The sequence below is a fragment of the Trichoderma gamsii genome (assembly GCF_001481775.2).
Source record: "Trichoderma gamsii strain T6085 chromosome Unknown Scaffold_17.2, whole genome shotgun sequence".
NCBI classification, from domain to species: Eukaryota; Fungi; Ascomycota; class Sordariomycetes; order Hypocreales; family Hypocreaceae; genus Trichoderma; species Trichoderma gamsii.
This window is the reverse complement of record NW_020171354.1, coordinates 597589-613298: the sequence shown is the minus strand read 5'-3', so window position 1 is coordinate 613298 and position 15710 is coordinate 597589. Positions and strand designations below refer to the sequence as shown.

The 15710-nt window shown below is 50.4% G+C and overlaps 2 protein-coding genes across 2 annotated transcripts; one reads left to right on the top strand and one right to left on the bottom strand.

Moving 5' to 3' along the window:
* Positions 1–2298: 2298 nt before the first annotated feature.
* TGAM01_v205587 (hypothetical protein) lies at positions 2299–4484 on the top strand (the record flags this gene model as incomplete). The annotated part of the gene is made up of 4 exons (XM_018802906.2): positions 2299–2314; positions 2398–2679; positions 2751–2915; positions 2989–4484. The coding sequence occupies 4 exons, from the start codon at positions 2299–2301 to the stop codon at positions 4482–4484; spliced, it is 1959 nt and encodes a 652-aa protein (XP_018664023.2).
* A 9309-nt stretch (positions 4485–13793) lies between these two features.
* On the bottom strand, positions 13794–13951 carry TGAM01_v205586 (hypothetical protein; the record flags this gene model as incomplete). The annotated part of the gene is made up of 2 exons (XM_024549667.1): positions 13794–13847; positions 13907–13951. Coding segments are annotated over 2 exons (99 nt in total), but the record flags the coding sequence as incomplete, so codon positions are not given.
* Positions 13952–15710: the final 1759 nt, after the last annotated feature.

Below are 15710 nucleotides of genomic sequence, written 5' to 3'. Positions count from 1 at the left end.
CCGAATTCAAGGAAACCAGAATAAGAACAGGAAAAGAAATACTGCTGCCTGCTTGGACTGCTTGACGTTCCGGGGCCCCAATAAGAAACAACAAGCTTGGGCTGTGGCGATGCCTGTTTTGGCTTCGTTCCATTGGACTGAGTGCGTGGTTTTTCACTTTGGCTCCCCCTTCTCCTCATTTCGTACTCTCTACGAAGCCTCTAGGACTTTGAATAGCGCAAATGGAGTAAAAAACAAAAAGGTAGGCAAAAAAGAAACCACCAATACGAGTATGCAGCCTGTTGCGGTCGGCCATCGCCAGCCATTGGCCAGAAAAGCCAGAAAGGATGCTGCGCTCGTGAGCGATCGTTGGCCTGGCCTGCTTGTTTCATTCATGGCATCGCAAGCAGCAGCAGGCCGTGGACCAAGGAAAAGTCTTGAGGTCATGCGGCGGAGAGCTATGCGTTGGCAAGCCCAGCGTTGTTTCTGCTCAGGACGGGTGTCCTGGTGACCCAATGCCAGTGGCCACGGCGGGTCGGAGGACCCTGCAGCGCATTTGGGTGGTGCTCACCCCCTGAGAGCTCAATCGTCTCAACTGCCCTCAATCGACGCCACCAGAGGCCCGGGACAGGTGACCCCGAACTGTCGCAGACGCTCGCCTGTGGTGCGCTGGCGCCGAGGGACTGGGTGAACCGGCCCCAATGCCACCCTCTGCGTGCCTGCGAGGCTCTCAACTGTATCCGCGGACGGTGACGGTGCCCCATGATCGCGAGCTGCAGAGCAGTCAGGCGTAACGGACGAGCAGGCCGGACCAGCCTTGGGCGGCGTTCAGATCAAGCACCATCGGCAGCAGCAGCACCACCGGGCCGTTTCTGAGCGCAACAGGCGAGGCGCGGCGCCGGTTTTGCCTGCGCAAAGCACAAGGCACAGCGAACGAGGCCGTCTCTGGCGGCCCTTTGTGATCACCACAGCATTGAAGACAGACCGGCGATTCGTACAGGGCTGGGTCACCTGGACTGTGTGCTGGACCACTGGCATCAGAGCCCCGGGCCGGCTGCGGCCCCCAGCCAGGGCACGTCACATCAACGGCGGCTCAGAAGCTCAGTCACTCACTCAGTGCACGCTGTGCCTCAATTCGCTGAGGGGGGGACCCTGTGAATAACCCGACGGTCCAATTGCCTGTTGATAGACAGTCTCTGATGATAAGTATAGCAGCAGCCAAATGGCGATGTGCAATTCGCGCGCCACCGTGTGATGGATGGCATTGGGAGACACAGATCTGGTCCCGGTAGCTGAGAACCATGCCGCCATTCGCATTGGCGCAAGGCGAACGTGACATTGGCAGAAGCCGACCCCATCGTGAGAGGCGCGCGCGAATGCCGCCAACGCACGTCGCCCACGGTTTCCCGAAGGCCGCTGCTTGTCCAAACTGTACGCATTCGGCTTCCGTCAATTCGGAGAGCAAACGGACGAGTCTTGAACCGTTTGCTCGTCTCGAACGCATTGGCTTGGACCGTTTGCGGGGGCGAGAAGGCCTGGCAGCGCGTGACGGGGAATGGCAGTTCCAGGCCTGGACAGTCACTGCCCCTTCAGGCACAGCACGACGAGTCTGGCTTGTGGTTAATCTTGAATAGGCAGTTACTAGTCCGCTTGGGGCAAAGCCATATTGTTCTGCCAAACGGATCTTGGAAAGGGACCGTCACATGATTGTGTCCGTCGCGACAGGGCCAAACGTCGGTCCTGGGATGGCAGGGCTACGGAGCTGAGAGCAGCGCAAAAAGATGCTGCCCTTAGAAGCTTAGTGGATGCTAGAAGCACTAATCTTCTATGGGCTGCTTTTTCTAATGGTGGGCGCGACTGATGCCTTTTTGGGCAAAGATCAGTATGACTGGTCGCCGCGCTAATCTCTCCGGGGAGTCGGCGGCACCTCTCCGAACCAGCGCACAGGTTAATCCCCCTTGGCATTTCCTGCTGGGATGACAGGGCAGCGCTTTCTGCCCTGGAATCCTCGCGATAAAGCACCGCTCAGGCCCCCACCGGGGACCTTGTCGGTACTTGCCGCGCCTGCCAAAGCCACAGCGTCACGCCAGTAGCCCCAAGTAGCCACCCTTCGTCCCAACTCGCGCCTGCTGTTTCTCCTGGCGGCGCCTCCGTGCTCCTGCCGGGGTAAAGGGACACACGCATGTCTGGTACGTACCCGCCGCCAGGTCTCCTCGTACCTGTTGTACAGTACACGCCATTTTGTATCTCGCTCTAGCAGTACCCCTCTCGCATTTGCACCCCCATTTGCACGCCCCCAGCGGAGGGGCGTGCGCTCTCATGCCCTTTGCGCGAAGTCAGTCCCCATCCATCCCACCTCTTCTTAAGCCTGTCATGCCCAAGATACACCCTCCTATGGAAGCTACTCTTAATAACTAGATCTCGTTCCCCAGCTTCTCGACAACCTCTTGATTCTCCATCTCTCCGCATATCCATACAAAGCGGGCACGACGTCGACATACTTGAAGGCTCTCATCCCCTTCTTCAACAATACATCACCAGCATATACCCGCATCCGACGCCTCTTCGAATCTCCTCGCCGCCTATCAAACCCCCTCCCCTCCTCGACGAAGTCTATTACGCATCCGGCTCTCCACCCTCGACTTGCCATTGATACAACGTCGATTGCCTGGACTACACTTCCGGAGACGATTGGATTTAGTAATTGCCAGAGTCCAAACTTCACCACCGGACAATTACAACTTCTTCACCTCTGCGCATCCCTGCAACAGCCGTCCTCTCAACTATCGCGCTCTTCGCAGCTCGATTTCCTCGAGCCTCTTTCTTCCAGGCAGCGATGCCCTACCGCCTAGATACTCATGTGTTAACGGTGGATGCGAACGTCATCCACAAAGTCGATACCGGCAATCCCGCCAACTTGTATTCCATGTGGACAGGTAAGGAAAACTCGCCCCTAATAACAGCGGTATGACAAGGCAATCGGTCCGATACTAACATGCGCTTTCTCAGTCTTTTCTCGCTGTGCAGATTCAGTTGAACAAGGCCGCAGATTAGAGAACCTGAGCTGGAGACTCTGGCAACGAGAACAGCTCATCGACTACGCTCACAGATCCTCAATAGCCCGGACGGCCCCCAAGGATATTCCTTCCGAGGCCCGACTTCCCGAGCTTCCTCAGCTCTCTGGCAGCGTCGACTCCCTCGCAGACGAGGACACTCCCGAATTCACTTCAGTCTCAGCTCCCCTGGAGATCCGCCCCAGGATACGACGGGTCGAGTCCTCTGCTAGCAGACGTGACCGCCACATCAGCTCCGACGACTTTGAGAAGATGGTCGTCTCCATTGTCAAGGACAAGGCTCCCCTTTCTGCCCCATCCAACAACACCTCCCCCATCATCGCCATCACCCGCTCTGGATCTACCACCACCGAATCACGCTCCTCTGAACAGCCCTCCGAGGTATCATTAGCATCTGTCGAGATGTCTTCCGCCGCCTCCCCCAAGCACCTTGCTGGCATCCCCGTTTTCAACGCACCCCCCATGGATGACAGCTTCCCCGAGCCAAGCTCGTCACCAGCTCACAAGCCCGTACAGTCCAAGAGACAACCTCCCAAGTTCGCCCTGGGAGGATCAGTCTCTTCAAGTGACTGCGGACAGAGCGTCGATGCCCACAAGTCCATCATGACTTCCAAGAAGCCCATGTTCAAGCTTGGTGGTTCATCAGAGGAGGATAGCTCCCTGGCCAGCAGCCGCAACCTGCCATCTGCCTCCAAGCAGACCTCCTTCAGCAATAACATCACTCACTACCCCGATGCAGAGTCCGCTATTGACTCCGACACTGAGGGCGAGTACATCGATGAGAGTGCCATTGACGACGATGATGATTCCTCTGACTGGGAGGACTCCATCGACGAGAGCGGAAAGCCCAGCGTTGATGAGAAGTTCTTCCAGCGTGTCGAGTCCAAGGCCAACCTTGCTTCACGACCATCACTCATCACTTTGATGATGGCCAATGACCGTGCCAAGAGCCTCGGCAACCACGCATCTCAGTCTACTTCGGCTCTCACCAGATCACGATCCGCTTTCGCTGGATCTTCCATGGCTGCCTCCCCCAACGACTCTGACGATGGCCCTCTCATGATGAAGGGCGCTCGTCAGACGGCGCTGAAGCCCATCAACGAGATTCCTCGATCCAGTGCTCAGCCCATCGCTGCTACCCCCAACCACGTACATGCCCAGGCTGCTCTCCCCCCCCGACCCACCCGCCGCAATATGCTCGCTACTGAGCTTACCGAGTCTCTTCGACGCCACCTCCTCTGGGAGCGACAGCAGAAGTCTTCTACTGCCAACGCTGTTCTCAAGCGCAGACACACATCTCACGATGTTGCCAACCTGAAGCAGTACCCTGAGCGAGCGTGCTTGAAGCAGAGCGAGGATGTCAACGCTAGCAGCTGGAACCAGTACCTCACCAAGGAGGCCAACAACGGATACCACTCAAAGGGGTGGTAGGTGACGATGAACGACTTGATTTAAATTGGCAAGGCATATAATCTTCCATCACACAATGCCTTGACCGTGTACATCAATCATTATGGCGTTTGGGGGTTTCGATTCACATCATCATGGCAGCAAACACTTGGCTGCACAGGCGAAACGGAACTACTTCATGAATGAAGCGACATACTTTTACATATATTCTCTTTTATTCTTTTCTTGTTATATCTTGGTCTCATAATGTCTAGTTGGGACAACAAAAAACTCATTCGCACTTTACGTGGCGTTGCTTTTCAATGATACCATGGTCTTGAGCTATTCGGATCGACACTTAGTGAGCTCTGATGACGCTCATGGAATTGTTTCTACTTTTGCAGCCCTTGTCCATTGGGAAGTGGGTTATGCATCAAGTTGTATTTTAGTGGGGGTTCGGAACATGCGTTTCCAGGGGCGACCTTGGGCGAGGAAAATTTTTTCTTTTCTATCACTTTTCTTTTCTCAGCGAAAGACGATTAGCGGGGACAACAGAATCCCATGCACGGATCTACAGAAGACTTTTTTAAAAAAAAAACAGAAGGCAGCAAATAAGATGGAAAAAAGCTGGTGGAGGCCAAAAAAGAGGAGCTCCCGTGGGTCTTCTTCTCAAAAAAGGGTGTTGTTTTCTACGAGACAAATGTCAAAAAAGGGTTTTACCATAGCAAAAAGGGTGTCTAATTAGATGGACACATGGCCAAAAACATTAATAAATTCGTGATAACTAATATTCTCTCTCTCTTGCTCTCGTTCAAACTGTGCCGTGCGAAGGATCTGCGTGGGTTGTGACTTGCATGATGGCGGAATCAGTGGCATGGGGGTTTCTCTTTTGCTGATTAACATTGGTGTTGCGATTAATTGACAGGTTGACTAACGATATCTGCAGTATCCAGTACTCTGGCTCTAGCGCAGAGGGCTGCTACGTAATCAAGTACCGAGTACACTTTCGGCACTCTTCTTCCACTTCTTCGGTTCTCCTCCGCCGGGCAGTGCAGCCAAGCAGGAAATGCGACTTTTTCTCGCTCGGTTGGATCTTTTTCTACTACTAACCAATTGAGTCGCTATCTAGACAATCTACTGCATATGCACGTTCGATGCTTTTGGCATGAGAAAATTTTCACAGAAGCAAGGGCCCTGCGGCATTGACTCATTACGTTCCAAAATGACCCCCCCTCTCCTCCTCTCTCTACTTGTAAAGCCATGGCGGTGAAGACTCATTGAATCAATGACATGATTATGGACACGGCATTAGAGGGTAAAACAGAAGAGAAAAACTCCATCAAGGCTGGCCGGGCGCTATTCCGCCCAGCCCACCCAAACTCCACAGAAAAACCGAATGAGCCGGGAATTTGAAGTGTTTTGACCCAGAAAAACCAAAACACACCGGCTCTTTTTTCTTCTTCTTCTCTGCACTGAAGAGGGGGAGAGGGGGAGGGGACCCGCGCAAGGCAGAATGAAAGAACCAAGGTAAAAAAGAGGATACTCTCAATTGGCAATTGTTGGACCATGTGTTCCGGATGTTTACCGCTTTCTTAGTGATCGGCTATTACGGGGCTGTCGGGAATCGGGAGGGCGGAATTAAGAAGAGGAAGGGAAAAAAGCTGAAAAGGTGAAGCTAGAGAGCTTTTGGTAGAATGAAAAGAGCTTGGAGCTAAAGGGGGGAAAGCTAAGATGGTGGTGAGGCTGAAGATGGGCTGAAAGGGCGACGATGTGGAAGAAACAAGGGGGAGGGGGATTGCGGCAGTTGTGACTGGCCAATGGGGAGGATTGGAGAGCGTCTTTGCTTAATTGTTGCTTCGGACGTGCGGGATACAAGTCGTTATGGGCTGCGATGGAAAATGGATGGCGAAAAATGCATGTTGGGGGGGCTCACGGCAGTTGGTTGTGGTGCGGATTGCGTGGAAGAGAAATGCTTATGAAAGAGGAAATAAGAAAAAACAAAAATGTCAAGCCACGATGAGATCCGAGGATCCGTTGGCCGCGATGGGTAATTGCACGTTTCTTTTCAGGGCGAAAACAGATTGTGGCATAAAATTATGAATATGAACTGAATGGAAAATATATAAACACTGGGTGGTTTGTCTAAGGAGCACATGGCAGTTGCGTTTGTGGCTTGTTGCTTTTGATACCTCTTGACAGCTAACCTTGGCACGGTCAATTTGCCGAAAGGTGTGGAAGGGTTCAGCATGGCTTGGCTTTTGGTGGTTGACAGGAAAGGGGAGCCAATTGGGGGGCATTGGGGATCGGTAGTATATGGTTTGGAGTGCCGGCTGGATTTAAGCCGATAGGTGGTTTAGCATCTTCGGGTTCTTTGGCTTTGGTGATTTGATGTCTTTGTCTAGTTGGATTGGGGGTGCAATAACATCATTGTAGGCAAAAAAAAAAGGGCCCCGTTGACGGCACCAATTGACGGCGCGCTGTAGTTTGACAGATGCCTAGAATGAAATCATATGCGGGTTTTTCTTTTCCTTAGGGCAAAGATGGACATGCAGAGAGGCTAATACCGATGGCTGAACTGTTCGTCAACGGAAGATTTAGGGGTCTAAGGGTCTGCTACAGCCCGTAGTGCGATCAGACAGCATGTAGATACATACGCGGCCCAATAAACATGTGCCTAAATGGAAATAGTAAAGGATTCCCGAGGGCAGATCCTAAAAAGTCGATAAACGCCCTGGGTAATAGTCTGCGAGGCTGGCGCTGCTTAGTGTTTTGCTGCTGCCCTGTAGCTTGGGCTTAGCTGCTTATTTGTGGCATCATGGTTTTTCTTCTTTTGGTTGCAGGGCACAGTTGAATACGGTAGGCAGTGTAGGCCTGGATTGGAGAAGAAAACACCAGATGTTGGCGGAGCGCATTGCAAAGACGGATAACAAGAGAGAAAACAGCACAAACTCTAGCGGGGCAATTGTACTCGTGCACATGTTCGAATCGTACAAGGCCAGCTCATTATAAGCCATATATATACCGAAAGGACGAATTAGAAAAGCTGCCGAAAACAGCCAGAAAAATAAGCTGCTTACATGCAAAAAAACATTGAATTTACGAGTACGACCAGAGCAATAGAAAGAGCAGCCGCAAATGGGGCCCCGCTTCCCCGGCAAAATTACGTTCGGCTTTGCTCTTTGAATGGCTCGGCTTTGAGGCCCTCTCTTCCGGCGGGATGGTTGACTTGATGGAGAGCGGACAGGCAAGACAGGCGAGATGGCTGAAAGATTTCGGTGGCTGCCAAGGAGATCTTCGGAGAGTGATTATTTATTCTAGTTTTTATTTTATTGTCATTATCTCGCTTTATTCTTTTGTTTTATCATATTCTTGTCGAAAAGGTAAATTACAGAATATCTTGCTGGATCCAGCTAGGGCAATGCTTGGAGCATTCTTTTGGAGTGCGGCTAGAAAATCCGGGGGGAAAAGCCACTGCGAGCTAACCCTCCAGTGACAGACAGAGGCGCTGGGCGCTGGCTACTGACGGGGTTCTGGGGAAGACAAAGACAGACAGTGACAGACAGCCAGCGTGACATTTCTTTGGTTTATCTGGTCTGGTGGACACTCTTTATGACGACGACCCGAGCATTATTGCCGAAAATGAAGCAGTGAAAGATTTTTTGGTGCATTAGAGTGACGATGATGATGGGCTTGATATGGCTGGCGATTTGGCGATTCAGCGAGGGCCATATCTCGATCACTGCGAAGGTGAAGTCATAGACAGCGAACATCATTCCCAAGAACCAGGAAAAAGAGAACAAACCCAATTTATTCTGAACATCAGCGGGGTGCCTCGTGATGCTCGATCTATACTCCCTCGCCCGCAAGGCGATTGGCGAGTGCCGACTGGCGATCAATAAATCACCTGCCAGTGATGCTGTATAGGGCTGCTTTCCCTTTGGGCCATATCATTTTCCCATTTTGCCAGTACAGAAAAGATAGAGAAACATTATAATATGCACTGAGTCGTGTGGCCCCCCCTCTGTAGGCTACCACCCACGTTTGTAGTTTAAACCGACGTGGTGGAAGACCATTCGCCTCGTTCCTTAGGGGGGGGGGGACTGGCAAGCTTTGTGATCGTCGCCTGGACGAGATCACGCTGTAGGTGTTCTGTACATTAACTGCCACGACCTGCACAGGCACTATATTGGTGCTGTTGCAGCGCCCCGAAGAAGGACCAAGCGATGGTTCCCGATTTAGCCCATCCCTAGTGTCGGTGGCATCATCTTTGACCCCCAAAGAGAACGATCGACGGCCTTCGTTTCCACGTTTGTGGTCGACACCCTCTGCGTCTTTCTTTTCTCAATTCACCCTCCACCAAGAACGAAAACTAGCGACGGCGCTAGAAAACGAACATCAATGCCCGTTACGGCCTTGCTCGATTTTATCCTTTTTAATCGTGTCTATTTCTCTCTAGTCCAATATTTCCTTTTCCCCGTCTGCGGTGAAAAGCAACAGAAAAAGAAGACGGCATGACTTGAAGAATCCAGTAGTGCCTGTTGGTAGTCCTCCGCTTCTCTAGTGGCTCTTGCTCGACGGAAATTAGAGTCCAGAGACCGGGGTTCTGTTAGCTTTAGCCGTTCCACAGCTTGCGAGTTCCCCCGTGGGGAAATGATGCTCTTTGGACCCCACAACGGTTTTCCACTGCAATGTCTAGAGACCAGCAGGTGTTTAATGTCGTCAGCCTTGTCCTATGGGCCTCGGCTTCCACTCCACTTCCACAGGCCCCCCTTTCTCCCCATATGATGGAGAGCCTTGCCTTTGGCATGACTAGTTGCGTCAGAGAATCACGAGAGTGCAGTTCCCAGCTGGGCCTCTCCCGTCCTATGCAGGGAAAAAAAAAGATAGACTATATGCACAGTCGTTACGTCAGGGCGGTCGCCCAATATAGGGGTCCATATGACTCGAGCGACGATCCGTCTCAAAAAATGGGCGTTGACTAGCTTAAGCAGCAGGAACACGCTTCTTCTTCTTCCTACGGGCCTTTTTTGCAATCCTCCGCCAACGCAGGAGAGGGATAAACAATCAAGCACGACAGGCAGTAGTTCGTCTGACCGGAAGCTAAGCAACGCCCCCGGAAGACCCCCGAGGGGAATGATGCATGTCGGCCCATTTCACCGAAAAAATTGAGCGAGCGGAAGACTTAGAACCATCTAAGCGGCTGCAGCGTCTTTTTCCCTGTTACGTAGCAATATCTTGCTCAGATGGTGCTTTGGGCGACGTGCGGCGCTGGCGTTGGTTGGTTGATGTTGACTCAAAGCCTTTTATGCGCATGAATGGGTGAAGCGGTGAAGGCAAGACATGCAGTGTTGAGTAGAGCGCAGTTTCACATTTTTTCTTTTATTTGCTAATTTTTCTCTTTAATCCTCCGTACGCTCAGCAAAGTATTAAGAGTAGCTGCGCGTTGAGAGAGCAGGTGTAATGTTTGCGCAGCGTTTATTACTGTGAGATCTGGCGGTGATTGCATCACCAGGTTGATACATGCACTGAATCACCAAAACGTGAGCTGAGTTGCAACACGATACGATTCAACCTATCAAAAGGAGAATAACAGGCCTAACGGCAACTAATAACGGCGTCAAGCATTGAAATTAAACTCTATCAAACTGGATTATTAAATGGATATTTGATTTTATTTTATCGTCAATTATTTTAGAGGACATACATAAAATATAATGAAGCCGAAAAAGGCGAATGATTCCCGTCTTCTTCAAATCGACATCCCGGCCCGAAATTTCTATTCTCTGCTTCTTCTTCTCCGATCGCTACTGTGGACACTCCATCGGGGAGGCTGCAACTCAAAGGGGGCCCTGTCTCGATGGGCGGTGATGATTTGCCTAATCACTCGGACGAGCGTGCCACGCTAAACAGCCCAGCTGCACCGTACCTTGCGTCGCTGTAAATGATGCTATATGCATGTTATGCGCAGAACAGTTCTAGTGTCCGTGGCTTGCTCGTCTGTCGCCGATGGAGGTGCGTTAACGGTCCGAAGCAACAGCAACGCCAGGGAGGGGGCCCCCTACACGGAGATCGAAGAAAACGAGCGAACGAACGAAATGACTTTGAACTGACTAAGTGACAGACCTTGGCGGCGAGGTTGTCAAGTCAGAAAAAATAAAGGTTGCCTGGGAATCGGAATCGGGTGAGATTTGCCCAAAATAAAACAAAGGGGGGAGGTGTGGGAGAAAACTGATCTCGATCCCAATGGTACGTACGTAGGGGTTGGAGTTTTTGCTGGGAAAGGGTGCTACGTCATTGTCATCGAGGCTGGGGGTGTTTTGGTTCGTTCGACTTAATGGCTGATGCTTTTTGGATGCTGCTCTGCTCTGCATTGCGCTCACAATGAATTTCTTGTTTTTTTCTTCGCATGTGCCCGCGGTCAAGGCCGGGTGACTAATGAAGATCAGACTGAAGGGAAATTGCAGTGAAAGAAACGGTAAATTCAGCGATAAATAATATTGTTTTCTTATTTTATTTCGTTTTTACTTTTTTAAATCTTTTCAATAGTCAGCATCTTGGGCTGATTGTTTGCTTGCCTCTTTCGCCGGCAGCCCGTGTAAAGTTAGTCCATGGAAAGTGCCGAGACTCTCATCCGTCTTTTTCGCCTTGCTCGGGAATGACATCTCAAACAGGCAATTCTGCCCCAAAAGCTGAACAGCCTCCCATTGGAATCGAAAAGCCACAGACATAATAAAATAGAGAATGATACGCGGAGGGCTGCACCGCCACCTGTAATAGTAAGCAAGCAAACAGCACTCCCGAACTTGTGGCGCACCTCCCTTCGGCTCAGCGTGTTGCTTTCGGTCAAATCTGGGTGTTTGTCGCAGATTTTACCCAAAACGACAAGTGTGGCTGGTTGAGAGGGAGGTGTCTTTGTCGCGTGGCAGGCGTGTGGCACGTGTGTTCCATCTCGCTCTACTCTCGTTAGCTGTGTTGCTTTTGCCTTTTTGCCTTGATGTTTACATAAGGATGGACTTGGGCGTTGGCAAACTCGGGACAAGGGAGCTCTTTGTGGCTGTTGTAATTGCCACGGGAAAATCCGCGAAATCCGCGACCCCCGAGGATAGATGCGTCTCGTGGCTTCTTTTCCACGGATACGGAAGTGTGTAAGAATCAACTAGAACAAGCGAGATTTTGAAAATCGGCAAACAAGTACATAATGGAAACTGAGTATACAGTCTCCCGACGCGGAGATAAGGGGACGAGGCCTGCATATGTACATACGAAAACAAGCATTTGCGTTATCTCTGCGAATGTTACATCGCGCAGGGATCGTTTGCAAAGATAGAGACCTTGCGACGTGTCTCAGTGGAAAACGAACCCTTCCTAGATTAAAAGTTGCCTGAATAGGAAAGCGAGGCGACCAGGGCCCGATGCTGCGTTGCATCCCCGGAGGAACGCCAGTCTTGGAAGCGGGACGTTCTCTTCTTCTTTTGCTTCTATAAGTGACAAGGTACTTTTTTTTCTTCCTCTCGGACAGCCACCGCATTTGGCACGTAAGTATTCAATCTATATTCATTACTTCATCTTTTCCGTCAACACCCAACAAATCTGTCAAACAAGTCATTCTTTGCTCCACACGGACATGACACTTTGATTCTTTTCAAACGCCGGCTGTAATGCGCACCAGTGACAGCACAGCTGGAGTGGCTGGAATGGCGCGAAAGGGTTGCGTGGGGAAAAGCGAAGAAATTAGTAAAAAAGGAAAAAAAAAAGAATAAATAACGTAGCCATAGAGAAATGACATAAAAACATTAAAAAACGAAGAAGAGGGTGTGGAGACCCCGCTTTTCTGATTCTTCTAGAAGCCTTCTGCGACACGTGGGATGACCGGATTAAAAAAGCCTCTGGGGGTATCTCGCGGTTATTTTAGGGTGGGTGTGAGTGGGAGTTGTTTGGCCTGCGTGGTACAAGTTTCGGTTCGGTGGCTTGAATCCGAAGAGAAGGGGACGACATGGGGAATATTGAAACCCAGGTTGATCTTATCGGTCCGCCTGGCGTGTCATTTCCGTGAAACTCTAAAGTCGCTTTTTGCCCTTTACTCTTTGTGTCGTTGGCGGGTAGTCTAGAAGGAGTTGTCACGACTCGTAACAGCACAGAAAACTTGGCGCATTCCGCTTCAGGAGAATGGTTTTTTATTTGGTTGCCTGATGCTAGTTTCGAGGGTTTTAGGGGGTGGCTGTTGGAGAATGCGATAGTGTTGCATGGGGAAAAATAATTAATAGTTTTTTTCGGTGATTTTTTAAAAAAGAAAAAGAATAGAACATGTGGCTCATGAATCATGGTTGCCGCAATTCTATTGTTTCAGCCTTCGATTCTATACGTATTCGTATAAAATAAACCTCAAGTTTGACGCAATAACTTGCCGCGAGCGATAACTTCCAAAAGGGCCTTTAGCGCCGTGCTTGCAGAAGGCGAGTTCGCCATGACAACTACTTTCGGTATCTCAAAACCGTCCGCGGGTTTCACATCCTATTTCGCTACTAGATCAATTATCCGCCTGCCAAAGCCCGCCACAGGTGGCACTCGTAGATTCTACGGCCTTTCGGTATTCTTCCAACAAGACTAGGAACTTTGAATAATTGAGCCGAAAGGAAGCACACCGGTGGCGGCAACACGAACGTGGCTCATCAATCTTGCAAGAGCGTCAAGGGTGGAGTTCCGCAAACTTGGGTCATTCTTCCCTTGTATGGAAAATGCGTTGTGTATGTAATCTAGCCGTTCTTTGTCTTCTTCCCCGGACAGCGTGGGAGAGGCGGGTCAAGCGGAGAATGGCTGATTAAGATGGAAGAATCCCGCAAAAGGCTACTCGCTGTGGCACCGGCTGTCAGAAGTGGAAACGTGCATAAAAAGAAAACGTGTGTAAGTCGAGAGACTTTCAGCCACGAAATGACTTTGATGAAGATGTACCTGTACTGAGCTGGATGTACGGAGATTAGGTTTATTCCCATTTGGCCAAGTTGAGATTTCCAACCACTCGTGGAAGCCATCATCTGCGATTGGCATTGCTGATGATTAAGCGAGCATCCAGACATGTAGCCTCTTTTTGCGAAGCGACAAAAGGGCAAATCGTTCTACGGTCTCACTTCAGAATATGGTGCAAGTTATTGCGCTATTGACGCCGAATGTGTAAGCAATGATTTATAACATTGTTAGTAATAAAAGAGCAAGAATTTGCGAAATGCATCCTTTACTCTTCCAAATATGTTTTCAAGCTGAAAGGATATACAAGATGATGGTGATCTGTGTTTGACAGCATCAATCAATCACCCGCGACATCAATGCATCATAGCCGCGCAGATGGTGTTTACGCTATGCTAGATTCGGCGCCGTTTCCACACGTGACTCCAGCCTGATCTGCTGATGCTGGTGGAAGAGTCATCAATTAGCTGAAATCACGATTGTACTTGTTTATGTGCTCTTACAAGGCCGCGAAAATCTACGTAATGCAGCCTCGCGTCAGAGGCGAAATCTTGAAGGTTTGCTCTACAAAGTCGTTTCGTCTTACCAACAAGGAAACTATCGCTTGCTTCTTATAAAAACGGCCACGTCGTAGGACGCGTGATCATCTTCCAAGCGAGGCGTAACGCCTTGTAGCTGAGCAGCCAACAACTGCCGCAACGGCGCCGTGGAACGAGCGGGAGCTTATTACCATGTGAGGGCGCACTGGGAATGAGGGCAAATATTAACCACCCGCCGGCTTCAATTGCGTGAAATGCGGCCTTTGACGGCATCATAACATGCCGACTTCCCCTCATCGCGGCCGGTCGCTGTGGCGTAAATCATGGCCAAGTTGTGAATGGGCATTTCGCTGCGAATAGAAAAGAGGCTTGAACAACTTTGCCCTCTGCTACGTTACGGTCTCTTTTGCGTATCTCAATGAGTCAGAAGAGGCATAACGGGACGCATTCAATGAATCAAGGCGTTTGAAGTGAACCGTTTTACACCGTGGAGCTTTAGCCTCGTCACCAACAGCGGCTCGACCTGTGGATTATCACGGGCATATGTCTGAGTACAGCAGCAATAAGCACTCGGCTCGAGATGCTTGCTGTCATTCAGGGGAAACGGAAAAATAGCATCGCGGCATAGCCCTCGGCGCGGTGCATGCATTAGCATTAGCATGTGCTCATCACTCTATCGGCTCCATTTCGCAGGGACAAGACACTCCCTGTCTGTACTTGTAAGCGCAGAGCCGGACGCTACACATCACTTGTTATACGAGTATCGCCGCGCTGCGTTGATTAACTACCAGCCCTACGGCAACATGGATATAGATTGCATGTAGATTAATCGCATGTGTTGTTTTCACTTGTCCATGCCAGAACCAACAAAGGATCCCAGCGCATTCCGTGTCACTTGATCGCATTGTACTTCCCATCGGCGATATTGGCTGCGCTCGACGACACGCCCTGAATATGCTTCGTCGCTGACGCATTCATTATCCAAACCACAAAACATCCCCTCCCCCAGAGCTTTTTTGACGCGGGCAGAAGCTTGTTTGCGGGTGGTGCTGCGAAAAGCGGATAAGTGCGGGGATGGCCGCGCAGGAAATAACGATAAACACACTGGAATTTACAAAGTAAAATAGAGTAAACGGTAAGCAAGGGGCCCCCTCAAAGCAAAATAGAAAAAAAATGTAAAGAACAAGGGGAGATAAAATAAAAAGAAAAAAGGATAAAATGCAAACGGGCCTAAAACAAGCAGCCATCATTATTTACCAGCCAATGCCCATCTTGAACATATCCTGCTAACTCGATTATCCTCCAGTAAGAAAAACCGGCAACGAAAATTCGCCCTCTCATGTGATTGCTATTTTATCGCCCCTCCCCTCCAACAGCCAGCCTCCAGGGCCGGGGAGGGGGAGAAAAACAAGCAGCAAACACGCCGCAAGGGGAAACAAGCGAGGGGGAAATGATGGGTGGCTCAGCCCTTTTTTCGAACAAAGTGAGCTGTGAGCTGTGAGCTGTTTGCTCTCTGTTTTTTTTGTTGCTCTTATGTGATTCTTATGAAATTGATATGCTATGGCTCATAATATTTCAGCTCACCTGACGCTGTTGCTCAAGGGAGGGAAAACAGCATAAAGGCAAAACAAGAGAGAGAGAGAGAGAGCCTTTGCTATCCGCTCTTCAGCTGCTTACTAGCCATTGCTGCTGTTCACGAGTCCTAAAAAATCCTCCTCGCTTGTCTCTATCTCTTGTCTCTGCTGACTGTTGCGGCTGCAGCGGCTCC